General features: G+C 42.8%; 1 protein-coding gene across 50 annotated transcripts in view; it reads right to left on the bottom strand.

Annotated features, from left to right (window-relative positions):
* The window catches only part of LOC106607745 (ankyrin-3), a 148,641-nt gene that overhangs the window by 58,703 nt on the left and 62,176 nt on the right, over positions 1-27,762 (bottom strand). For 29 of the 50 annotated variants that reach the window (XM_045721462.1, XM_045721591.1, XM_045721590.1 and 26 more), the window contains exons 2-24: positions 25,222-25,323; positions 24,828-24,926; positions 23,870-23,968; positions 23,155-23,253; positions 21,962-22,147; positions 21,410-21,433; positions 19,444-19,542; positions 18,721-18,819; positions 16,805-16,903; positions 16,380-16,577; positions 15,307-15,405; positions 14,602-14,700; positions 14,347-14,445; positions 14,019-14,216; positions 12,622-12,720; positions 11,433-11,531; positions 6,624-6,821; positions 2,916-3,014; positions 2,151-2,249; positions 1,761-1,859; positions 1,420-1,515; positions 373-445; positions 89-145 (exon numbers count right to left, since the gene is read on the bottom strand). In XM_045721462.1, coding sequence (XP_045577418.1) covers positions 89-145; positions 373-445; positions 1,420-1,515; positions 1,761-1,859; positions 2,151-2,249; positions 2,916-3,014; positions 6,624-6,821; positions 11,433-11,531; positions 12,622-12,720; positions 14,019-14,216; positions 14,347-14,445; positions 14,602-14,700; positions 15,307-15,405; positions 16,380-16,577; positions 16,805-16,903; positions 18,721-18,819; positions 19,444-19,542; positions 21,410-21,433; positions 21,962-22,147; positions 23,155-23,253; positions 23,870-23,968; positions 24,828-24,926; positions 25,222-25,323 — 2,518 coding nt within the window. The remainder of the gene's footprint in view (positions 1-88; positions 146-372; positions 446-1,419; positions 1,516-1,760; positions 1,860-2,150; positions 2,250-2,915; positions 3,015-6,623; positions 6,822-11,432; positions 11,532-12,621; positions 12,721-14,018; positions 14,217-14,346; positions 14,446-14,601; positions 14,701-15,306; positions 15,406-16,379; positions 16,578-16,804; positions 16,904-18,720; positions 18,820-19,443; positions 19,543-21,409; positions 21,434-21,961; positions 22,148-23,154; positions 23,254-23,869; positions 23,969-24,827; positions 24,927-25,221; positions 25,324-27,762) is intronic. The other 21 variants (XM_045721578.1, XM_045721509.1, XM_045721561.1 and 18 more) reach the window with 5 other exon arrangements.

Here is a 27,762-nt window from a genome sequence, read left to right on the forward strand (position 1 = left end):
AACGGGTGAGGCGCAGGTGAAGGAATGGGTTTACGTGAAAAGAGTGAAACATACATAAAACTACTGCGTAGAAAAATGGGGCAAATACCTTCGTCAACATCTGAAATACAGTCCTCATTGAGAATTTCCGGCACATTAGCCTTAACTGTGTGATTTGAATACATACAGTAAATCGGATGTTAATAAGACACATCAAATGGCACACTTTCACAAATATGAGATGCATCCACACATGCTTTGAATACACAAAACACAGATCAACCCTAACTGGCGAGGATCCAAACATTATTTTACTTTCAGCTCATGGGGGAATGCACATCTTAGGTTATAAGGGAAGTTTTGAAACAGTCACATCATCACATATACTCATACCTTCATCTTCAGACATGTCCAGAAACTCGTTCATGGTCTCGGGGACGTTCATTTTGTGTTTTTCTGTCGTAGTCTGGTGATAAAAGAGGAAAGAGTGAGACATGAGTAATGTAGATGAATGCTACTGTATCCAGTGACCTCTGCTTGGCCCTGGGTGTCACTATTAATAAATCCCTCCTGACACGTGGACAGATCAGGTCTCAGGGGCTATTTGAGGAGCACCAGGCCATTCAATCTGGCCGTTTCATACAGGTCACTATTAAACATGTGCGAGAGAATTTGTGGAATCACATGCAGTTACTCTTGTATACCGTTTCAGGGCCAAGTACTAATTTGAGATACGCATTAGTAACTCATCCAGTGATTTCAAGGTTTGAGTTGTACAGTATTTTCAGACCTCGTGTTAGGATTCAGCCCAATTTCATCAGAGGAATGAACAAATGTTTATTCATTTATTCTGTACTTATAGATCACCACACACACAGATGAACACATAAGGTTAGTGAACTCCAAGCACATGGTCAGATGACTGTAACAAATACTGTACATAAAGACAGACCACTAGTCTGGATTTTCATTTGTTTTACATACACTAGGAATGCAAATCGATATTTGCTTTGCATTACCATAACACATTAACACAGAGAGAGATCAGCACGTTACAGTTCGCACTGCAAGGTGTCTCACGTGTGATAACTGGACTAATGTTTAGGTATGCATAACGCGTAATCTATACCTGCTACCAGTACAGCAAAGGAACACAACTCAAGTCTTCCACTGCTGCTGTGTCTGCTTGCTCAATTACTATGAGATAAAGGCCTGTGTTCATGCCAGGTGAGTAGACTCATCAATGAGTACAATACACCAATTCAGATTTACAGTCAAATTGAGTGCCAGAAGCAATATTCACTGGATAAAGACAAGTGATAACAATGGGGCTAGGCCCCACTGGTCCAAATTAAAACAGAGAGACAAACAAACTTACAGAAAGATAAACATACAGACAAACAAAGACAAACTGACAAAGAGACAGACTTGGCGTCTTACCACAGAGGTCAGATTCCCATCAGTCAACGGCATGAGAGTGTCCACCACTGAGATGTAACCAAGGCGACGGGCAATGGACAAGGCTGTGTTTCCGTTCTGTAAAGAGGAGGAGAAGAATTGGAGGTGTAAAGGATAGGAGGTTGTAATATGTGTGTGTTTTTACTTTGTTATTGTGGACACATTAGTGCTGTGTATGTGTATGTATGTATGGTATACAATGTATGTACAGTATACTATTGTACGTGTCCTTCTGCTCCATTTGTCTCTGTGTATCCCTGTTGACTGGGGCTTCTGTCAGAGAGCTGCTGAGACAGCAGGTTTTCCTATGGTGCCTCACTCACCACGGTCAGCTGATTGGCCGAGGCTCCGTGCTGCAGCAGCAGGTTGATGATGTGGGTGTGACCCTGCTGCGCCGCCTGGTGGAGGGGCGTGTAGCCGTTCTGTGGACAGAGAGAAAGGGAGGGATGGCGAAGGGGATGATAGTGAGAGAAAGAATGAGATGCGGAGAAATTGAGGGGAGTGGGGAAAGGGGAATGCAAAGAGAAAAACGAGAAGGAGAAAATGTTAATACAAACAGTGGGGCAGCAAGGGAGGGAGGGAGAGAAAGAGAGAGTGGGACCAAAACAAAGAGAGTGTTAAGGAGGTGAAATAACACACACACACACACACAACCTGACAGAAGTAAATAAGCTCAAATGAACACCACATGGGAGAGATCTTCAGTTGTTTACCTTTGTTTTGCCATCAACTCTGGCCTGGTTCTGTATGAGGAAGTTTGCCATCTTGACGTTGCCATAGTGACAAGCCACATGCAGCGGAGTGTATCCCATCTGTTTTACCCAAGGGAAAGAGAGAGAGAGGGGGAACGAAGAAAGGAAGGTGTGAGCTTGTTACTTCTCATCCTGTGACGTCACAGCCCTTGTGTGAATAGGACGTAACTAACATTAACTTTACCCAACTGTGACACAAAATTACTATTATACATCAAGAACTTAATAACACTTCTTTATTAGAAACGCCTGATAGAAAAGATGAATGGATGAACAGCCTTGGCTGTAAACCAGTGTGCTGTCAGCACAAACACAGTGTGTAACCTTGTGCTGTGTAACCTTGAGCTGCTGCAGGTATCTGTCTGTGTAACTGCTATGGGGGGAGGTTGACAATGGGCGGTCAACTGCATGAAGCGGGGGAGGTTACTGGTAGTGCCGGATGTACAGACACAAACACCTGTCACTCAGGTGTCCTCCTATACTTTATTCATGGCACACCTGAGAACACAGTGCTGCAGAAAGGTGTGTGTCTGTGGGCAGGTGATTATCTTTAGCACTTAAGTAATGCACTATTCTAAACACATGAAGTAACCATCTATAACTCCTGGTCTATGATTGACAGAGGAGAGTTGAAATCAAGGGCATCTCTTTGTCCCACAGTCTTTCACTGAGATAGTCTGTACAGTCTGTTTCCTGTGGTTGCCGTAGAAACAGAAAGGCCCTCACCTTTGTCTCGGGGTCGATGTACGCCCCCTGGTTGAGCAGGACTTCTGCCACGTTGACTTTGTCCTCCTGCGCTGCTAAGTGGAGGGGTGTGAGGCCGCTCTGAAAGAGACACGCATGCGCGCATAAACACACACACACGGTTAGAATGCCTTTTCCATGGTGGGGGGATCGCAGCTTTGTCAAAGCAAAGGCTCTTTATTCATCCACGTTTTTAAAAAGTAACAGGGATAGGACGTTGGCTAGCAAGGAGGTTGTTTTGAAAATATTTTTTTAATCCTGCGGCTGCTTTTGAACTCAGTGAAAAGCATCAGTGAAAGTGAGAGACTCAGCTGTGGTCTAATCTGGCCTACATGTAGAAATTACCTCGACTAACCTGTATCCCTGCACATTGACTCAGTACCGATACCCCCTGTATATAGCCTCGTTATTGTTATTTTATTGTGTAACCTTTATTTGTTTTACTTTAGTTTATTTAGTAAATATTTTCTTAACTCTATTTTCTTAAAACTGCATTGTTGGTTAAGGGCTTGTAAGTAAGCATTTCACTGTAAGGTCTACACCTGTTGTATTCGGCGCATGTGACAAATAACATTTGATTTGATTTGATACACTATGCTAATGATGGCGCTGTACTGAGAGGTGTTAATCTGCCTTCAACTAGTGCTCATTACGATGACACAGGCCCTCTAGGCTAATATTAGCGGGCTTAAATCAGCCCCAGAAAAGCCTGGCCCCTGGTGTGTCTGTGTATGTGCCTTTGGTTACACGTGTCTGTGGTTGTCAAATCATATCAAAAATCAAATTATATTGGTCGTATACACATATTTTGTAGATGTTATCACAGGTGCAGGGAAATGCTTATGTTTCTAGCTCTAACAGTGCAGTAATACCTAACCGTACCTCTCTGATTGGGTTAAATGTTGGGTTAAATGCGGAAGACACATTTCAGTTGAAGGCATTCAGTTGTACAACTGACTAGGTATCCCCCTTTCCCTTTCCTAATACACACAAATCCCCAAAAAAGAATGAAATTAAGAAATATGGTCGTTATATAGGATGAGCCTTGACTAGAAAACAGTATAAAAATATAAAGTGGGTAAAACAGTATGTAAACATAATTGAAGTGACCAGTGTTCAATGATTATGTACATAGGGCTTCAGTCTCTAAGGTGCAGGTCAGAGTACTGGGTGGTAGCTGGTTAGTAACACTGACTAAGTTCAGGGCAATGTACTGGGCAGAGGCTGGCTAGTGGTGACTATTTAACATTCTGATGGCCTGGAGATACAAGCTGTTTTTCAGTCTCTCTGTCCCAGCTTTGATGCATCTTTATTGTCTCTGCCTTGTAGATGGTAACGGGGTGAACAGGCCCTGGCTTGGGTTGCTGAGGTCCTTGATGATCTTCTTGGCCTTCCTGTGACACCAGATGATGTAGAAGTTCTGGAGGGCAGGCAGCTCCTTCATTTTGTTGACGTTGAGGAATATGTTATATTTCCTGGCATCACTCCGTCAGGGCCTTCACCTCCTCCCTGTAGGCTGTCTCGTCATTGTTTGTATTCAGGCCTACCACTGTTGTGTCGTCAGCAAACATGATGATTGAGTTGGAGACATGCTGAGGTTAAATGTGGTGGGGGTGTTGTTGCCTACCTTCACCAGCTCGGGTCGGCCCATCAGGAAGTCCAGGACCCAGTTTCACAGTGCGGGGTTCAGACCCATGGCCCCGAGCTTAGTGTTGAGCTTGGAGGGCACTATGGTGTTGAAGGCTGAGCTGTAGTCGATGAACAGTTTTCTTACATACATAGGTATTCCTCTTGTCCAGATGAGATAGGGCAGAGGGCAGTGTGCAGTGCGATGGCGATTGCGTCATCCGTGGATCTGTTGGGGCGGTATGCAAATTGTAGTGGGTCTACGGTGTTGGGTAAGGTGGAGGTGATATGATCCTCATGAAAGCACTTCATGATGATAGAAGTGAGTGCTACAGGGTGATAGTTATTTAGTTCAGTTACCTTTGCTTTCTTTGATACAGGAACAATGGTGGACATCTTGAAGCAAGTGGGAATAACATACTGGGATAGATTGAAAATGTCCGTAAACACTCCAGCCAGCTGGGCTGTACATGCTCTGAGGATGTGGCTTGGAATACGCGGATAAACATGCTTAAATGCCTTACTCACGTCGGCCACGGAGAACGAGAGCTCACAGTCCATCTGAGCGGCGTCCGCCTGCGTTGGCGGTTCTGTGTTTTCCTGAAAGCGGTGAAGAAGGTGTTTGTTTAGCTGGTCCGGGAGCAAGGCATCAGTGTCTGCGACGTGGCTGGCTTTTCCTTTATAACCCGTGATTGTCTGGCACATACGTCTAATGTCTGAGCCGTTGAATTGCGACTCCACTTTGTCCCTATACTGTCGTTTTGCCTTTTTCATTACCTTGCGGAGGGCATAGCTAGTCTGTTTGTACAGATTATGTTCCCAGTCACCTTACCGTGGGTAAATGCGGTGGTTCACACTTTCAGTTTTGCGCGAATGCTGCAAATTTTGATTGGTCAGTCCTTAACACAAGTACTTCCTGTTTAAGTTTCTGCCTATAGGAGGGGAGGAGCAAAATGGAGGCGTGATCTGATTTGCCAAAGGGCCGGCAGGGGAGTAGCAACGGTCAAGAGTGCTCGATGAGTGAGTAGCACAGGAGATGGGTTGATAAAACTTTGGTAGCGTTTTCCTGATTTCCTTTATTAATGTCCCCATGTACAATAAATGTAGCCTCAGGATATACGGTTTCCATTTTGCACAAAATCCAGTGTAGTTCCTTGAGTGGAATATTCTCTCAGGAGGTAATGCGTTCGGCATTTGATGGTGGGGTATTCCAGATCGGGAGAACAAAAGGACTTGAGTTTCTGTACGTTACCACAATCACACTATGAGTAGTTAAACATGAAACATACACCTCCAACTTTCTTTTTCCCGGAGAGTTCTTTCTTCCTGTCCGCGCGATGGACGGAGAACCCTGCTGGCTGAATGGATGGGGACAGTATATCCGGAGAGAGACATGATTCAGTAAAACAGAGTATGTTACAGTCCCTGGTGTCTGCCTGGAAGGAGATCCTCGTCCTGAGCTCGTCTACTTTATTGTCCAGGGACTGAACATTAGCGAGTAATATACTCGGAAGCGGTGGATGGTATGCACACCTCCTGACTAAGAGCCTACTCTGTGTTTCTCTTCTCTGGGGATGGCGACTTGGAGCAGCCCTCAGGATTAATAGAATTGCCTCAGGAAGTTCAAACAAAGAATCCAATTTAGGGAATTAACATTTGTGGTCGAAATCCTGGTGAGTGACTGCCGATCTAATATCAATTTTTTATTCAGCTGTCGGTAATAATTCAAGAAACGTTTTGCGCAAATAATCTAAAAAGAATATACCGCAAAGTTGGTTAGGAGCTAGAAACAGGGCGACCATGTCTGTTGGCGCCATCTTGTTGTGCCTGTGTGTATGTGAACAGTAGTGTTCTGTATGAGTGTGTGTGTGTCCAAGGTACTGATGGGTCTTGAGACCTATGAGTGTTGAGCTGTAAAAATGTAATTTCCACATAAGTTACCATCCTGTGAGGCCAGGTGAGAATGTGTGTTTGTTGTGTGTGTGTGTTTATGTGAATGTAGTATAGTGTGCTGTATGTGTGCTGTATGTCTGTCTGTCCGTGTATACACAGTGTGTGTTTTACCTTGTTGCCAATGTTGACATTGGCGTTCTTGGTGAGGAGCAGAGAGACCAGGTCCACACTGCCCTCCTGTGCAGCCAGGTGAACAGGACTGATGCCCTGGCGGGTCACAGCGTTGGTGTCCGCCCCGTACTCCAGTAGCGTGGTCCCTATGTCCATCTGGTTCTTCTTGGCAGCTATGTGGAGGGGTGTGTAGCCATTCTAAGAAGAAGAGACACAGGGGAAAGGTATTCAGCACTCTCTGAGTGTACTGTAGCTCAGTTGGTAGAGCATGGTGTTTGCAATGGATGGTGTTTGCAACGCCAGGGTTGTGGGTTCAATTCCCACGGGGTGCCAGCACAGAAAAAAAATGTATGACATGAAATGTATGCATTCACTACTGTAAGTCACTCTGGCTAAGAGCGTCTGATAAATGACTTAAATGTAAAAAGGTACTCTATTCCAGGGTTCTTCTTAGCATCGGGACCCCTTTTGTGATAGCAAATTCATCAGGGACCCCCTCATAATATCAGAACACAACTCTTACTTTAGAGTGCGATGAAAATAGCATACAAGCATTTTACTATGATTTTAAAGGCCCTCTTGGCATCAGAGAGAACACTTTGCCTTAGGGCATTTAACAGTTTTTAAGCACATTTCTTGCAATTCTACACATTTTGCCATGGGGCAGATCGTGCCATTTGCAGTTTTTAAGTTAAAATTACAGTGTGTTCATGCCCCCTGCTCTATTCTACTCTCTTCTATTGTTTTTACAAATATTTATCTGTATGGGACCTCATAAGAGTTTTAGATAAAGAGATGAGAACACACAGTACACTGTAAACATTCCATCATCTTAGCTAGCTGCAAGATTTAATTTAAGGCCTTGTTTAGCCTTAAATTAAACTATCTATAGTTTTATTGATGTAATTTAAATAGTCTTGTCAGACAAATTTCAACCACCAGGATGATGTTAACAGAAACAACATGTTTCACCCTCTTCTCCCTTCACTAGACACACACTACTAAATAACAATAGCGCCAGGCAGGCAGAAAGAGAGTATTTGGCTGGATGTTAAAGCCGGATCCATCCCAACATTCCCAAAGGGTTTCCCTGGAGAGGACCGTTAGAGGAGCTCCACTGGTGGTATGACACTACAGGGAGGCTTTAACGCCATGAAAAGTCCAAGGAGTGCAGGGCGGTGGGGGGTGTAATGCAGACAGAGCTGAGACCATGGGTAGAGGCAGTAGGCAGATATGGAAAAGTGAGACAAGCTCTTGACACCTACTTCAACTGTCATATAATAAATAAGGTAACTCATTGCAAGGCAGTAATATTAGTTCATACCATGATAACAAGCATATCATATCACAGTTGATGACACAGTACGACTACATGTATTAAATCAGATTTGTTTTTTGTATTCTACGACTGTTTTGGGCCATTGGCAAAGATTTCCAGACTATAATTTTACAGTTTTCCATCTGTCTGTCTGTCTGTCTGTCTGTCTGTCTGTCTGTCTGTCTGTCTGTCTGTCTGTCTGTCTGTCTGTCTGTCTGTCTGTCTGTCTGTCTGTCTGTCTGTCTGTCTGTCTGTCTGTCTGTCTGTCTGTCTGTCTGTGTCTGTCTGTCTGTGTGTGTGTGTGTGTGCGTGTGTTTCTGCTGTGACTGAAGCCAGAAGGGCAGGCAGCTGAGAAACACATCAACTGTTTTCTGTCATGTGACTTATAACCCTTATAATCTCAACATCTCACCAAGCCAAGACTGAGCCTCCAAGAGAAGATTTAGTTTACTTCCAAAACACTGAAATTAGACAAGAGACACGGACTGTAGCTTGTTAACACAGATTTGCAGTGCCTTCAGAAAGTATTCAAACCCCTTGACTTTTTTCACATTTTGTCGTTACAGCCTGAATTTCGAATGAATAAAATTGAGATTTTGTGTCACTGATCTACACACAATACCCCGTAAGTGGAATTATTTTACAAATTGTTTACAATGTTTACAAATTAATAAAAAAATAAAACACTGAAATGTCTTGAGTCAATAAGTATTCAACCATTTGTTGTGGCAAACCTAAATAAGTTCAGGAGTAAAAATGTGCTTAACAAGTCACAAAATAAATTGCATGGACTCACTCTGTGGGCAATAATAGTGTTTACCCCATCTCTGTAACCCACATATGCAATTATTTGTAAGGTCCCTCAGTCAAGCAGTGAATTTCAAGCACAGATTCAACCACAAAGACCAGGGAGAGTTTTCCAATGGTTTGCAAAGAAGGGCACCTATTGGGTAGATGGGTAAAAAAGCAGACATTAATATCCCTTTGAGCATGGTGCAGTTATGAATTACACTTTGGATGGTGTATTATTACACCCATTCACTACAAAGATACAGGGGCCCTTCTTAACTCAGTTGCCAGAGAGGAAGGAAATCGTTCAGGGATTTCACCATGAGGCCAATGGTGATTTTAATACAGTTACATAGTTTAATGGCTGTGATAGGACATAAGTGAGGAACTACAACATTGTAGTTACTCCAAAATACTCATAAATGACAGAGTGAAAAGAAGGAAGCCTGTACAGAAAACAAATATTTCAAAACATGCATCCTGTTTGCAATAAGGCACTAAAGTAATACTGCAAAAAATGTGGCAAAGAAATTAACTTTTTGTCCTGAATACAAAGTGTTATGTTTGGGGCAAATCCAACACAACACATCACGAAGTACCACTCTTCATATTTTCAAGCATAGTGGTGCTGGTCATGTTATGGGTATGCTTGTCCTTGGCAAGGGAGGTTTTTGGGGGATAGAAGAAACGGAATAGAGCTAAGCACAGGCAAAATCTTAGAGGAAAACTTGGTTCAGTCTGCTTTCCAACAAACACTGGGAGACAAATTCACCTATTAACAGGACAGTTACCTAAAACACAATGCCAAATATACACTGGCGTTGCTTACCAAGAATGTTACCAAGAATACCACTGAATGTTCCTGAGTGGCCTAGTTACAGTTTTGATTTCAATAGGCTTGAAAATCTATAGCAAGACTTGAAAATGGCTGTCTAGCAATGATCAACAACCAATTTGGCAAGAATAATGTGCAAATGTTGTATAATCCAGGTGTGCAAAGCTCTTAGAGACTTACCCAGAAAGACTCACAGCTGTAATCACTGCAAAAGGTGATTTTAAAATGTATTGACACAGGGGGGTGAATATTTATTTAATCAAGATATATTAGTGTTTTATTTTCCATCCATTTTTCTTCCACATTAGTGTATTTTGTGTATATTGTTGACAAAAAAAAGACAATTAAATCCATTTTAGTCAAGGGGTGTGAATAGAAAGAAAGAGAGAAATATTGTTTTACAAGGCTTCCTTCATCCAAGACAGTTTTATTGGATGTAAGTGGATAGCCTGAGCATAATTTCCAACACTACAGCAGGGCCTGTACGACCACAAGCCAACCAAAAGGTGACCTTAAGTCACTGGGCATGGTCCACTCTGGCACACGTAGAGCTTTGTCTAACTGTTATGCGGTTCAACAACAGCAGTAACTAAGTTACCATGCTTTTCTATGGGCACACACAGAAAGCTGTGACAGTCTTGACAAATAAGCAGAATGAAGCAGTCAATTTAGCACTCAATCCTATCACACAATAGCACATTTACTAGCCTATATCATCCATGGTTGCTCTTTGAAAGACAGCACTGGAAGTTAAATCACTCCTATCCTCTCCTGTTCTCATCATCATTGGTTAATAAAACAATCCGTTTGTGGCATGATGTACATTTTACTGAAGTGTACTCTTTCAGCTACTAGATGTCTTTAAAGTTAAGCCAATCCAAAGATTAAACCTAACTCTCAAAGACAATGTCAAAGACAAGACAGGTCAAGGACAAGAGACAACAAACATAAACACATTTAAGAGTATAAAAATACAAATGAATGAATGGTTCATCAGTTCGTTATAAGCTGGTACTGTAATGGTTATGAGCTGGTACTGTGGACCAAAAGGTCAAACATCTACATTATGCCTGCTTTACAGTATGTGGTGCATTTCACAACTCTTAATACAAAACTCAAAACACATCATCAAAAAGACAGTTGTTTCAAAACTCTTAGCACATTTTCAATTGACTAAGTCAAACAGATAAAATCAGTCACTTTTTCACCAAACTTAATCAGTGTTTCATCTACAAATTCATGTTCCACATTGCAATACAGGTTCATATCAAGTCATTGCCTTTCGCAATGCAATGTTTCATTACTTTTAATATGATTCTCTTCACTTTCATAAAAAATACATGTTCCCATTACTTAATCCTACTGCTCTTAATTGATGATCACTTAAACCTTAGGTAAACCTATAGATTGGACATGTAAACTGGTTTGTACTATAGATTTTGAGAACTACCTACTGAAAATGTAAAGTAGAAATAAAAAGTATAAAACATAAAAAGTATGAATGTTCTACTATGATGATAACTATTATGATTTTACTTCAGTCACAAATCAAATTGAAGTTTATTGGTCGCGCACACAAATTAGCTGATGTTACAGCAGGTGCAGCGAAATACTTGTGTTTCTAGCTCCTACAATGCAGTAATACAATATCAATACAATACCAATACGCAAATAATCCAGAAAGTCCAAAACAAGAAAGAAATGCATCCCCTATTCAGTAAACAGTTTATAAAATTCACCACATACTTCTGAAAATTGTACCAAAGCGATAAAAAGTAAACTGTAATCAGATCAATGAATCCAAATCAGTATGGTACTAGTCCCATTATGCTGACTGTGTATGACATTGTGTGTTTGAGTGAAGTACCTTGGCGGAGGCGTGGGGAGATGCTCCCTGATCCAGAAGCAGTAGAGCCACTCTCTGATTATCGTAGTGAGCAGCTACATGCAGTGGAGTTAGCCCACTCTAAAACACACACACACACATGCAACACGACATTAGAAGGAGAACAAACAAAAAAGCACCAGCAGGGGGGAAGCCAGAACATAATCAGAACAGACGGAAAAGCCATGGAGCTGATGGAACCCACTCAGACGGGGACCTGTTTTAGCGTGACACCACTGAGCACACAAAGCTGAATGAAGCCCACTTACAGTGCATCCACACAACTAGCAAAATAAAGAATATTTCAACAGAAATATATTCAACAGAAAATATATTTCTAGTGATATACAGTCTCCCAGGAAACAAAATTATGTTATTCTGTGTGCGTGACAGCCTGAATATTATTTTGCTACAGTGTGGATACACCATTAGATGGGAACTTGTTTTAGCGTGACACCACCAAGCACTGTTTAATCACAAACAAGTTTTTTTAGGAGACTCCATCTTCGTTATGATACCTGCTTGCTTTTATATTTAGCACTTTCAGATGGATGGACACACAGACAGTGATCTGACACATAATTATTACCAGTAGGCTCCTTATAAGTGTGTGTGTGTGTCTGTTTGTGTTTGTGCGTGTGTGTGTGTGTGTGTGTGTGTGTGTGTGTGTGTGTGTGTGTGTGTGTGTGTGTGTGTGTGTGTGTGTGTGTGTGTGTGTGTGTGTGTGTGTGTGTGTGTGTGTGTGTGTGTGTGTGTGTGTGTGTGTGTGTGTGTCTCAGAAGAGAATGAATGAGTGTATGTCAACAGGAGGAAAAAAAACAACTATGCAAAAAAATGTTTTATTGGAAGACAAGCATCTGTTTGCTGTGCCGTCTTGGGAGAAGTCATGATTTCCCTCAGTCCCGCTGCAGCTCCTACAGTCTATCTTCAGTAGGGTTCTGTTCCTTTTCAGAAAGACGCGGGTGATACCATGGTAGGAGACCAAAGTCCTACAGGATGTCGTATGACATGCATTCCAACAGAGGGGAGGGGAGAGTGGACCTCTACTATCTCACTCACTCTATTAGAATGAATTATATTGGTCTCAAACACCACAACCAATCCCATAGAACTAGAAGCAATTCAAATGCTACGGCCAAGTGCATGTTATTGTATTTCAAGAGTATCCTACCTTTCCAGCAGCATCTGGAGCTGCTCTCTTTTGAAGAAGCAGGCTGGCCACTTCCATCTTCCCATACTTGGCTGCCACGTGTAGAGGACTGAACCCTTTCTGTAGAAGACATCAGGAGACACAGCATCAACATGAGACAGCCAGGGAGAACAGACCTGCTCTGACGACTTAACTGACAGCACTGTCTGTTAAACAGGAGATCTGAAGTGCATTCAAGATGTGCAAGGTTCTGCAATGTTGCAAACAGCAACAGACGGGGACACTGCAACGGCATACTGTTAAATAACCTTATAGTAGGGTCTCATTCACTTTAGCTTCATTGCCATGTGAAAGGAAGTATGGTGGGTGGGAAAGGTGTTTGGCTTGCTCAGTGGGTTGTGATAACCTGAGAAATGATGTCACTGGGTCTGTTTTTCATATCCTATTCGTCATCTATAAAAGGATAGCGTATAATGTGATCATGTTAATCTTGGCGAAGTCCCTCTGTGTTAAGGAGGGTATTTTAAGAAATTAGGTCATATTTTCCAGAGGAATGTGGAACTCCTACAGATAACTCCCATATCACACACAGCAACGTTTGGCCTAATTTTTCCTAATGTTGTAATACACACTCAATATTGCCATGCGATTGTGATGTCCTGTTATGGCCTATTTTTCTTCAGGTGCTGTTCTCTATTTTCTAACATCTCCGAAGGAATTATACTTCTTGTTGGTCGTCATTGTAAATAATAATTTGTTCTTAACTGACTTGCCTAGTTAAATAAAGGTCAAATCAATAAATAAAACATTAAATGGTATTATTGTTAAAACAAAATGACTGTGTTTGGTTTGGCGGTTTGGCGCCCTCTGCAGTCACTGTACTGTGCAGTACTAGCACAGCCAATCAACTGGTCCCACTATGACTTGACGTCATGCCTTTGGACAGCTACGGTATCTAAGGTACTGTCCCCTCAGATATAGTGTGTGTTTGAGAGAGAGAGAGAGAGAGAGAGAGAGAGAGAGAGAGAGAGAGAGAGCTGGAGAGAGAGAGAGAGCTGGAGAGAGAGAGAGTCGGAGGCACAAAATCACGTACACATGCACCAATTCCCCAAGGTTTTATTTGACCTTCAAGAAGATCATAGCTCAATTACATGTGTAAAAGCGTAAGGAAAATAGCTTCCATGTCATTTTCATCCGGATAAGGTTTAGGAAATGAAAAAGAAACACCAGTGATGAGGAAAAGCGTCTTCTAAAGGACTATTGTTCTCCAATCAATGGTAGAAATGTTCGATCCACACTGTCCTTAGCCTGACCCTGCTGATCATCAACTGACTAAACCACAACCACCATGGCTGAACTGTTATTTGTGAGTGCTTGCTTTTAATTTTCTGGTTGGACCCTAACCCAATCACACAGACCTTAGTGGAGGCTGAGAGCGATGCACCCTGGTCCAGCAGCATGGCGGCTACGTCCTCGTGGCCCTCGCGGGCAGCTAGGTGCAGGGGTGTGTAGCCTGACGTGGTGGCAGCGTTGGCAGAAGCCCCCCGCTGCAGCAGCTGCTGGACAATGTCAGCCTTCCCCAGCCGGCTAGAGATGTGCAGCGCCGTCTGGTCGTCCTGTGGGGAGACAAACACTATTATATTCTGTCCATTCTCTTCACAATGTGCAAAAAAGTGACACCACATCGGTTCTCAGCCCAGTTAGACAACGAAGGTGTGTGTGGAGGGCTCCCTGACCCCTGCTCACCTTGGCCTTGGTCTCCACATTAGCTCCATTCTGCAGCAGGTATCGCACCACGTCTGCCTGACCCGCCCGTGCTGCCATGTGCAGCGCTGTCTCACCCCTCTGGAACACACAGACGGATAGACGGACAGACGGGCAGACGGGCAGACAGACAGACAGACAGACATTTGTAATCTGCATGGTATGTATTACTCAATTTTGACTAGCTTATCATTTTTTGTTGAATTTCTGAAGAGCTGAGTGTAGTGTGACACCCACCACGTTGGTGGTGTTGGGTGAAGCTCCGTGATGTGTCAGAGAGTTCACAATGTTATCATGTCCCATGAAGGCTGCCACGTGGATAGGAGTAAGTCCAGACTGCAAGCAAATCACAATGATAGTTACCAATCAATAACATGGGTTCAACTGTACTGTATACTTTCAAACAGAGGTGTCAAACATATGTCCCGAAATCGAAACTGTGTAGAAATGATAATGGACCTACATTCATACAGTTTCTTTACTGTGTCCAGCTTGCTAATAATCACTGAAATGAAACCTTGACAGTCAGGGAGCGTGGAAAATTCCCAAAACGATGGATCAGGGACAATATTTAGCAAATTTTGAAGCCAAGGAAATATAACACATTTTCAGTGCGGCCCTACAGACCTCGTTGAAGACCAAATGCAGTCCACGAGGCAAAATGTGTTTGACACTTCTGTCTTATAGTAAGAGAAATGCTCACATTAATTATTTTCAACTGTACCTAAACAAAATGATTAATTTGTCTTTGATCTTTGAAGTTCCCAGCCCAGTCTGTCCTCCTACCCCTAACGCCCTGTGTGTTACCCCAGGCCCAGCCCAGTCTGTCCTTCTACCCCCAACGCCCTGTGTGTTACCCCAGGCCCAGCCCAGTCTGTCCTCCTACCCCTAACGCCCTGTGTGTTACCCCAGGCCCAGCCCAGCCTTCTAACCCTAGCGTACCTCGGTCACAGCCTGGATCGATGCGCCGTGTTTCAGCAGCAGCTCCATCACTTTGGCGCGGTTCTTCTTGCAGGCGATGTGAAGCGGGGTGAAGCCGTTCTAGAAACAGAATACCACAAAACCAAGTCTAGAAACAGAAACTACTCAACTCCTCAGGTATTTTGGCACAGAAATAGTTTCTAAGGAAAATGGCAGTTTCCCTTTTCCCCTATTTTTTATGTAATAGTTTAAACATGTGAGAGAGTAAGCTCGTGTTGTAAACCTTAACGGAGTTTTATGCCACAGTCGTGTAACAATTATCCACACAGTTTCTCCTTGCCAGTAAACCTCAGAGTCACCACAAAGTATAACAACATACTCAGTGTTGTGTCCCAAATCAGTCTTTTCTTTCAGAACACACACACAGGCACGCACACATATGTGCACTCTCAAACACAAACACACACCGAAACATATCCAGAAACATAGCTCTGCAGATCATCAAACACAAGCCATTTGAAGGGAGTATTTATACGAGAGCTTTATGAGAGCTCGACCCACTGTGTTGTTGTGAATGGCACATAACTGAGGGATGGGCGTGCATTGTCTCTGATTACTTTTATCAGTATGGAAAGGGGAAGTTACTGTGCAATCAGGAAATGAGCCTGGCTAAAGAAAAAGACAGTTGCCGACCCCACCCAGGGCGCAAAAGTGTAACGAAGTCATAACTTCCTTCACTCCATCTCACTGTCTTTCCCCTTCTTATTCCGCCATCCTCACTCTATCTCGCTGTCACTTGCAATTGAGATTTTCCTCTCCTCATCACCTCAAACAGGACACAAACAGAAACAACTACCAGAACATTACACAAGAGTCGTCAGCAGAGTGACATGAAAAATCCGTCCCACCCTCTCCACAACTCATTTGAGCTCCCGCCCTCAGGTCGCAGGTTCAGGGTTCTGTGTGCACGGAAATGCTGCTATGAAAGGTTGTTTGTACCCACAGCATTTGCATTTTAATCCTGAATTTGTACACCCTGAAAATCTCTCCTTCTTCTTACACATGCAGCCCAACCATCCACCCCTTTTTCTCACCAGCGCTTTAGCGTTTGGGTTGGCCTTCTTGTCCACTATGAGCTTGGCCACTTTGTAGTGTCCACAGTGGGCGGCCACGTGTAGCGCTGTCAGGTAGTCATTGGTGACATCATCGACAGGGACGTCATTCTGGAGGAGTAGCTGGACACAGTTGATGTGGTCGCCCTGAGTGGCCATGTGCAAAGGGGACAGCCCGTTCTAGAAGTGTTACAGACATAATGTTATGTCAATGATCTGTAGCGGTTGAAAATGTAACATTATAGCAAAGTTCTGTGACAATCACAATTCTATCAGTGGTAGGAGACATTTGCAAACAATTTTAGATCAATGCTCCTTGAAAGTTACCCTCATGAACATGTGTTTTACAAGTTAGGTGCAAGTATTATAATTTGAGCAAAAAAGTATATGATAGGAGCAGGTGTTACCTTTGTCTTGGACAGAATGGGTGCTCCGCGGTCCAGCAGAATCTCAACCACTTGTTCATGACCGCTCCTCGCTCCACAGTGAAGAGGTGTCAGTCCGTCCTACACACAACAACACGGTCAATAGGACCACAGAGCGGAAGGTCATGAAACATTCGGCCCACTATGGACTGAATTTCTGAAAAAAACATGTCTTGATAATATTTAAGTGAGTGCATACATACTGTATACATACTGTATTAGAACAGGGTTAAAAAATATATAACATGACCTGTCAACAGTGTCAAAGTGCTGCATGCTAGGCATGTTAGGCATACATACAGTACCTGTCAAAAGTTTGGACACACCTACTCATTCAAGGGTTTTTCATTATTTTTACTATTTTCTTCATTGTAGAATAATAGTGAAGACATCAAAACTATAAAATAACACATATGGAATCATATAGTCACCAAAAGAGTGTTAAGCAAATGAAAAAATATTTCATATTTGAGATTCTTCAAAGTAGCCACCCTTCGCCTTGATGACAGCTTTGCACACTCTTGGCATTCTCTCAACCTGTCTTGAAGGAGTTCCCACATATGCTGAGCACTTGTTGGCTGCTTTTCCTTCACTCTGCGGTCCAACTCATCCCAAACCATCTCAATTGGGTTGAGGTAGGGTGATTGTGGAGGCCAGGTCATCTGATGCAGCACTCCATCGCTCTCCTTCTTGGTCAAATAGTCTTTACATAGCCTGGAGGTGTGTTGGGTCATTGTCCTGTTGAAAAACAAATGATAGTCCCACTAAGCCCAAACCAGATGGGATGGCGTATTGCTGCAGAATGCTGTGGTAGCCATGCTGGTTAAGTGTGCCTTGAATTCTAAATAAATCACAGACAGTGTCACCAGCAAAGCACCCCCACACCATCACACCTCCTCCTCCATGCTTCACAGTGGGAACCACACATGCAGAGATCATCCGTTCACTGACTCTGCATATCACAAAGACATGGCGGTTGGAACCAAAAATCTCAAATTTGGACTCATCAGACCAAAGGACAGATTTCCACTGGTTTAATGTCCACTGCTCGTATTTCTTGGCCAAAGCAAGTATCTTCTTCTTATTGGTGTCCTTTAGTAGTGGTTTCTTTGCAGCAATTTGACCATGAAGGACTGAACAGTTGATGTTGAGATGTGTCTGTTACTTCAACTCTGTGAAGCATTTATTTGGGCTACAATTTCTGAGGCTGGTAACTTTAATGAACTTATCCTTTGCAGCAGAGGTAACTCTGGGTCTTCATTTCCTGTGGCGGTCCTCATGAGAGCCAGTTTCATCATAGAGCTTGATGGTTTTTTGCTACTGCACTTGAAGAAACTTTTAAAGTTCTGGAAATGTTCCGGATTGACTGACCGTCATGACTTAAAGTAATGATGGACTGTCGTTTCTCTTAGCTTATTTGAGCTGTTCTTGCCATAATATGGACTTGGTCTTTTACCAAATAGGGCTATCTTCTGTATACCAACTCTACCTTGTCACAACACAACTAATTGGCTCAAACACATTAAGAAGGAAAGAAATTCCACAAATGAACTTTTAATAAAGCACACCTGTTAAATGAAATGCATTCCAGTTGACTACCTCATGAAGCTGGTTGAGAGAATGCCAAAAGTGTGCAAAGCTGTCATCAAGGCAAAGGATTGCTACTTTGATGAATCTCAAATATCAAATATATTTAGATTTTTAAGACTTTTTTGGTTACTACATGACTCCATGTGTTCATATGTGTTATTTCATAGTTTTTATGTCTTCACTATTATTCTATGATGTAGAAAATAGAAAAAATAAAGAAAAACCCTTGAATGAGTAGGTGTGTCCAAACCTTTGACTGACTATATATATATAAACAGTGTTCTATTTAATTCTGTGAAGGCACTCACCTTGGTCTTGCCATCTATTTTGGAGCCTCTGTCCAACAGCAGTTTGACCATGTTACTATTTCCTCTTTTAGATGCCACATGGAGAGGTGTGATGTCATTCTGTTAGAACAGAGAGAGGAGGTAGGAGTGAGCCACACAGTACAGAGCTGTGAATATTATCTGGATGTTGTCCATATGGCAATACTAATAAACCTAAACAGCATCTGAATCCAGCAAGGGAAAGACGCCAGCCTTATATTGTTACAAAAACATAATTTGAGAAACAAACAACAATTTGACAAACTGATATTCAAAGTATTCTGAATATCACGCGTGGTATGTTTAACTGAATGGGTGGAAAGCTGTTCATTATTGAGTATTATACGCCATCTCTTATGTCATTTACTGTGGAGCGAATCATTCATTACTGTCGACTTCAAACACAAACACTACAGCCAGACGCTGCCATTTCATATAATTACAAGCTATCATTGTTACCCATTAAGCTAAGCTCTAATGTTGACGCAAATAGGGGGTCTGTTGTTACACTCCTTGATACGTGTTATGATTTGAACACTATCACTGTATGATCTGAGTACAGTATATAGGCAGTGGGAGGGTGGGGTGATTTGAAGCACTATATGATGCAAAGAGGATGCCGTCTGTCGTGTGTAATTTTCCATAGAGTGTGGTGGAGTGTGACTAGTAGCTCCTCCTGTCCAGCAGAGGGCAGAGCAGCCTTACCCTGGCCATGAAGTCCACAGCGGCCCCTCGGTTCAGCAGAAGCGTGGCCACGTTGATGTTGCCATAGTGAGCAGCGATGTGGAGAGGAGTGAAGCCGCTCTGAGGGAGCAGGAGAGCAGAGCACACAACAACGACACAGGTGTCAGAGACAACCAAGGGTTTGATATTAGTCTCTCATATTAGCTATACTCAAATAAGTATACGGGCTACTACTGTACACATAAACAATCAAACATTACTTTTCTCACTGTGGCAGAGCAAGTCTTTGTTTTGAAAACCCGAACACAAATCCTGTAGACTAGAGTGTGAATGGTATGTTGATGTTCATATGTCATACCATTCCAAGTGATCATGAGCTTTCATGATTATTTCAACCTTACAACAGTTTTATACTGGACCATAACACATTAACTACCACACAATAAGGATAGACATAGGGACATAGAGTTTGCAGTTACAGACTGTAGTTTATGTAGGATTACAACAACAGCCTGTTGGCCCCATGTATCATAAATACATGATGTCTTCATATGTGAATGTAACCTATTTCATTCACTGGGGACTTCCTAATGAAACCATGGCTTAGAGGGAAGCAGCATTCCAAGCCAGAGGAATATAAGGGAAATGGCACATCTCAGCTAAAGCTATCCAATCAGGGAGAGAATTTCAGATAAAGCTATCAATTCACAGAGATCCCCACTTCAATTAGCCAATAATCCAATACAAAGCAGGTGGTTGGCCAAGCTTCCAGCACATAAACCACTAAAGTTGTGAGCATTATACACTGTTCTATTGCTGTTCTAAGAATAAACAAATCAGCTTGAGGTTTCATACAAATAAGAGATATTTGTGCATTAAACACTTAATCATAAATGTAATATCTCTGACATTCACCATGGGACACAGATGGTTCCATTAAGGTTAAAACATATTAGAAGGAGTTAATCCAACTATCCAAACTATTTATTGGCAATGCTTTTAGCATCTACTATCATGCAGTGATATCTACATTTACAAAGCCAAGTAAAGATACTAGCCATATCCACCGTCCTGGTAGCCATGCTGACCAAAACAAGCATTCTGAGAGGGCAGCCTGCTCGGCCATTGTTTTTGGTGGGGTGGGGTCTTTCTGTTTTTACTCTGGAAACAGCACTAACAGAAGTAACTAATGTCCCATGCACAAGCCTAAAAGGGCTGGGGTTGGGAAATTAAGATCTAAATGCAGTCTAATAATAACTAGTAGACCATTTCTCTGCTGCTGGGAGGCTGGGATCCTTAAATCTAAAAGGCCAGATTATAGTAAAAATACAGTCTGGTAAACAGTAAGACTTGTCTGTCTTGAGCCATAACGTGATTTATCATTAACAATGTTATGGCAGGATATCTATCTTGGTACCCATTAAAACCTTAGAACCCATAGAATCCTTGAAACCCATGGAAACCTTGGAACCCATGGAATCCTTAGAACCCATGGAATCCTTGGAACCCATGGAATCTGTGGAAACCTTGTAACCTATGTAAACATTGGAACCCATGGAATCCTTGGAAAGAAACCTTGGAACCCATGGAATCCTTTGAAACTTTGGAACCCATGGAATCCTTGGAAAGAAACCTTGGAACCTATGGAATTCTTTCAAAACCTTGGGACCCGTGGAAACCTTGGAACTCGTGGAATCCTTGGAACCCATAGAAAACTTGGAACCCTTTTTGCCTCCAGCTACAGATATCCACAGTCCACATCAGTATTAGTAAGACATGCTGCATTATTACAAAACTATTGCTCTCTTTCTATCAGTAATAAGAGACACACTACATGAATGAAGCAATGGGGAAAAGGCAAAAAAAAGTGAAAGAGAAGGGAGATATGGGGCTGCAGCAACACTACTGTATGGTATAGGGGGTTGTTTCTGTTTTTTTGGGGGGGCTGCAATGGATAGAGTAAGTACTGTACAATGAACAGATATACCTCTGTCGTTCTATTCACCATCATCTAGGGGAGAGGGCACAAGACCGGCCAAGAGAGGAGAGAATTGGTGGTTAGTGTGCACACAACATCACACAACAAGGAGAGATTATAGCTGGAGTTACTGGAGTAGGTCTTTCGTTGGCCAGAGAAGTTGTGAATCACTCAACTTTACAATACAGAAACTGCCACTGATGTTAAGATTAAAAGTTGCTAAATTCCAAACCAAACTGTCAGTTGTGGTTAAATTGTTCCACGGGATTTAAGGTCACGGTACAGCATCAGCCATATCTCTTTATATCTATCTGCATTATTCTTTCTCTCCTCTCTGTATTGTCTGACTCAGAATATTGTAATGCATTATTACATATGCACCTACACAAAACCTCAAAGTAAATAAACATAACAAAACAACTAAATAAACAACAAAGAAACACGTTACATTTTTTTTGATTAAAACGGGTGAACCTACTCATATGGGAAAAGAGCCAGAAAGACAGAGGTGAGAAGCAAAGGGAGAGAGATAACATTAGCAGAATGTAGTGTAGTGGTCACCTTGGACTCTACATCTGCATTGTGGTCGTTCTGGAGAAGTAACGCTGCAGCCTTGGTGTCGTCCTTGCGGGCGGCGATGTGCAGGGCGGGCAGACGCACCTTGCCCTTGGTGTCATTCTCCAGGAGCAGAGACACCACCTGGTCATGCCCCTGCTGCAGGGCCACCGCCAGAGGAGTGAACCCGTCCTGTTAGAGGGAGGCAGGGGGAAACTTAGTAAGAGCGGTAGGGGAAGTGAGTGACATAGACATCCCACATTTCCACAGCAATGCTGGGCCACCTGGGACTAAGGACACAATGTTACATGACCACAGGGGTAACGCTATGGGTATTTATGCCTATGCACTTTGATGTGGTATATATTATTTGGATCAAATGTCGGAGCGATGACGTCATGAAATGAATTTAAATAATACATGTACAGTATATTCCTCAAAGTCTAACCAAATATCTTACTTGCCTAAAATCCCCAAATCTATTACACTTCGTCAAACATCAAACAGATATTTCACATCTCACTCTATATACAGTACATCTGACAGCGTGCAGGAGGATAAATTGTATACATTACATAACACAGTATAGAGCACTTCTCTCCCACGTCTTTTCCCTTACATAATTCACGTTACAGTGTGTGTGTGTGTGTGTGTGTGTGTGTGTGTGTGTGTGTGTGTGTGTGTGTGTGTGTGTGTGTGTGTGTGTGTGTGTGTGTGTGTTTGTGTGTGTGTCAATTTTTGTGGACTGGACCAGTGGTTTTAACTGGCTGTACTGGTGGCTTTTCCTTACAGGCAGCAGATCCTGGCTCCAGCAGCAGGCAGCTCTCAGTGTAAACCAGACCATGGGTATAAGGGACCTTATCTCTGGCCTGCTCAAGTTCCTTCAGCTCTACTATACATTACAAATCAATGAGGCGCTGCCTGCTGGAGTCCCTGAACCCACCACAGAGAGAGAGAGAGAGAGAGAGCGAGAAAGAGAGAGAGAGCACTAGAGTGAAAATGGGAGAGAGTGAGTGAGAGGGAGGTAGTAACAGAGAGAAAGAGGGAGATGGAAATAGAGAAAGAAAGAGGGGATGTAAAAGAGGTGGGGGAGAGGATGGAGGTAAGCATGCAGAGCTGGAGATACTATGGAGGCAGGGAGAGAGAGGGGGAAGAGAGCAGTGAACAACATAACAGGCAGGGTGGGCGGGGACACACACCTCGGTGGCCATACTCTGGCTGGAGTTGTGTTCCAGGAGGAAGCGAACCACCTCCAGATGGTTCTCCTGGGCAGCCATGTACAGTGGGGTGAAGCCATTCTACAAGAGAGGACCAACAGGAAACTCAACAATCAATCAGAAAGCACACAGAGTAGCCTATATTATGACAGACAAATATATTATACTTTATCATACCACAGCTCAGACAATTCATACAGTACTATACAAGGTATATTACACAACTTCCATTGTAATAGTGTGCAGTGAAAGAAAAGCACTCTTTGGTGGAGTGAAACATTCTGGTGATCTTTGTCAGCCAAGTTTATTGCTATTGATCTGAGGAATGTCTCAACGGGGCAAGATTGGGATTTTTGATGAAAGGATATTTCCCCCGTCTCAGAGATGTGAAACGCATGAACAGCACAATCCGAGAGAATATATTCCCAGTCACAACCCTGACAGATTTATACTGGTGCTCTGGCAGATCTCTCAAATGAATGATTTTCTAGTGGTAAACGGATATATAGAGATGTGATTGTGTAGACGTTTCAATGATAAAGATATGGTAATGTTAATATGTTAAAAGTTTTACATTGTGGAATACAGTGTGAGTCCTATACAGACTCCTTGTCGTTTGAATGTGTGTTTAATGGTGTGTTCTGATATGTTCTGTATCTCTGACCTGAGTTATGTGTGTGTGTCATGGATATCCTACCTGAGACTGTGCATTGACATTGGCTCCATTGGTGACCAGCTCTTTCACCACTTCCGTTTGGCCGGCCAGGGAGGCTATGTGAAGAGCGGTGTTTCCTTTCTGCATTAGAGAGGAGAATGAGAGGCATGCCAGTTAATCTCTCCCCCACCTGTCCCAGTGTACCATTCCCCGCATCGCCTTGCCAAACCTCAGTTATGCCTTTGTAGCGCTGGCATTCTCGCTTTGGCCTCCCTCTGGCCCTGGCTGCCATTGACGTGTCACTTCCGATGTACCACGTCCAACATATAAACATGCGGCCCCCGTACCACCACCATAAATAAAATCGGTGTAGTTTTTAATAAACCGCAAGCGGATTCTGAGCGGTGTGTTGACCCCCGAGCATCCACGTGATGGAGTCTCTGATGTCAGCAACACTGTTGCACAATATCAACATAACTCACATAGAGTACAGTACTGAACATGATGAGGTGAGCATGTTTGACTTATGGATAAAGACAACAGCTGGTAAAGACAACCGCTTTTGTGAGGGAGTTCCTAGTCTCTGCTCAGTGTTTGAGTAGTTTGAAGACTGTCCTTAGTGTTGAATTTTTTCATAGTGCTCAGTGTTTATATATAACTAGTGTCTGCTTTCAATGGGAGAGAGGGAACACTAATGGTAGCCACAGTCTCCAAGTCTTTCTATGAAGAAACATGGACATGCTGCTGGCCACAGCGTTGCTAACAACTGAATGCTCGGCTCACGTTGTGCTTGTGACCGACTGGGTCCAGAACCTGTGTCATCTGCACACCTCGAAGCTAAGTCCACTGAATATCAGCCCTAGGAGCTAACACAAGTCTTCAGGTCCCAGGCAAATGTTACTCATCATGCCTATAGTTCACTGAACCACTTCTGCTACATGTGGCCCTACAGTGTTGGCCGACAGCAACAACGCAGTGATAGATGTAGAGTGGGACTAACCTTGGTTGCTGCGTCCACATTGGCTTCTAGCTTCAGCAGCTCAGCCACCACCTCCACATGACCCTCCTTAGAGGCCAGATGAAGAGCGTTCAATCCATTCTGAAAGAAATGACAGAAAGTGTTTATATACATCTATGGCACCCATACATTCTCTGTTAAACAGACAGATTGTGCACATGGCGTGAGATTGTTCAGATGAGGAGCTGCTGTGCCTTTCAAGTCCATTCAAATGAGTGATTTGTGTTGTGGCCTTGTTAAATAAATGTTACACAATTATCACACAGCCACAAGATTAAATGTATTTGATGCATATAGTTTCAGTTACATTAAAAGTAATGTATTATGTACAAAATGAATGAACTGAGCAGCAGATGTTGGATATTAAGCCATCTACCTGGTTGCAGATGTTGATTTCCACCCCAGACTTCAGGTAGTCCAGGGCCTTTTCAAGGTTCCCAGCCCGCGCTGCTCGCAGGTAACTGGCATTGCTGTCCGACTAAGGATGGAGAGAGAGAGAAATATAGGTCAAATACAGTCCACATACTATACAGACTGCTCAACAGCAGAGGGCTAGAATGAAAACATTGGTTCACGTTCTCAGGGAGTCACTGCGATAAACAGTCACACACACACACACACACACACACACACACGTGTAAACACACGCACTACACACAAACCAAAAATCTCAGATACTGTACCAGAGTCATGTCTTTCTCAAATCCCCAAAACCCATGTCTTTTGTTTTGTGTAGAACTGTAGCTACATTTGAACTGTATTGCAAAGTGCAGTAACGGTGGACAGAAATAACAGCCAAACAAATTGAGCTATTATCCCAACAAATTGGCGTTCTACGTCATCCTTTCTTCGTATCAGATCCCAGGACGTTGTGATGCCAGCAGCGACAAACCCAAATATCTCACGACTCCATAGTAAGACAAGGGTGGGTGGTCCTGATTGTCAATACAGAGACCTCTCTCTGACAGTAAAGATAAGAAAATACATTCTCAAGAGACAACTCTCTCAGTCCTCCTCTTCTAGAAACAGAGAATGTACTGTATTATCCCTCCTTTCTGTTTTGCTCTTCTTTATTTTAAAATAGAGAGGGCTTTGTGCACAAAAAAAAAAGATGACACAAGCCATTTTGGGGTTTGCCCATATAACAATTGTTTGTGTGTGGACGGGTATGTGTGTCTGTGTCTGTGCATGCATGTGTCTGTGTATGTATGAGTGTGCTTATGTGTGCGTGTCTGTCTTGCCAGCTCACGTCAGATTGTTCTGTTTGTGTCTGGGACATTACACAACAGAAACGGACACATAGCAAAGTCTGCACCTTTGCTTGCTGTAATTGTATGAAGTTGATTTCCAAAACCCAGCACCAGTACACATGCCCTCAGACATGCAGTTGAGATAGACTGCTACATAAAATGGTCTCAGAGGCAAAATTCCCCTGAATTAACCAATGCCCAGACCTTCTAAATTTAGCCCGTTTCGAGAGACACTTACAGTAAACTGGCAGACCCAAACAACATGAGTGCCACAACCTATTCCCCACCCCCATACTTTTCCAGGAATAGCTCTGATGGCTTGACAAATGAACAAGACATTCTTCTAGATTGCTCCAGTGATAGGGACTCAGAGTGGACTGTGGGAGCAATGTCAGAAGAGTGTGTGTGTGTGTGTGTGAGTGAGTGAGTGAGTGAGTGAGTGAGTGAGTGAGTGAGTGAGTGAGTGAGTGAGTGAGTGAGTGAGTGAGAACAACACATTACCAAAGATCTTAGTATCATAGCATACATAAATGCCTGTTCCCTTTTCCAAACACAAGCCTCTATGGCAGAACAGTGGCAGTGAACTATTAGTGCAATTTCATTGCTTTCGTCTTTGAAGAGACTAATGTAACAGTATATGGACAAATGCCACAATGTTTCTCATTTAAACACCTGGGCATTTTCTGTAATAAAACCGTAGTGCTGTAACTATGAATATTAACATAGCTAAAGGGCATTGTTTGGCACATGGCAGAGGCAGTGATTCTCAATGGCAATGTGAATCTGAGGAGGGGTAATTTCAAAACAGGTGAGAACTTTCCATCCTATGACTCGAATGCCTCTAAAGGTATATCTCTCTAGTACAAAGCTTTCGACAACTCCTCCTTGACCTAGAACACTGGTAACCCCTGTCCTTCATTGCGAACAGTTAGTACTGCTGGCTTCTCTCCAGACTCAGCTAGTTGGCAGACTTCTTCTGTCACGTCCCTTGGTTCTCTATGGTGTAGTAGGTCAGGGCGTGACTAGGGGGTGTTCTAGTTCATTATTTCTATGGTGGTGTTTTGTATGGTTCTCAATTAGAGGCAGCTGGTAATCGTTGCCTCTAATTGGGGATCATATTTAGGTAGCCATTTCTCCCACTTGTGTTTGTGGGATATTGTTTGGTTTTGTGCTTGTTGCACCACGTAGTCACGTTTTGTTGCTTGTGAGTTGTTTTGTTGAAGAAGTTTCACGTTAAATAAATATGTGGACCTCAACACATGCTGCGCCTTGGTCCGTCTCTTACAACAACCATGACACCTTCCCTCATTTCAGAACAAAATCCATTCCAGAGCATGTCATTAAATTACTCCTAGCACCCTTCCTCCAATTCTTATTTTCTCAGTTAGAGACAACACATTATCTCAATGATTTGTAGTGACATTGAGCTCTGTACCCCCCCCCCCCCAAAAAAAATCTTCAAAACAAAACATGAGGATAAGTGTCATAGGTCTATTATTTGTTTTTTGGGGGGCGCAAACACACAAGCAGACACACTTTCCCACAGTGTGTGGTGGTTACATAACAAGCGCATGCTGTAAGTGACTGTCAAGGATCTCTGAGAATAGTCTATGATAGAGTGGCTACTGGCTCTGAGGTTTGTTCAGTGTCAGATGCTTGACTCTTAA

The sequence above is a fragment of the Salmo salar genome, chromosome ssa01, assembly GCF_905237065.1.
Source record: "Salmo salar chromosome ssa01, Ssal_v3.1, whole genome shotgun sequence".
Lineage (NCBI taxonomy): Eukaryota > Metazoa > Chordata > Actinopteri > Salmoniformes > Salmonidae > Salmo > Salmo salar.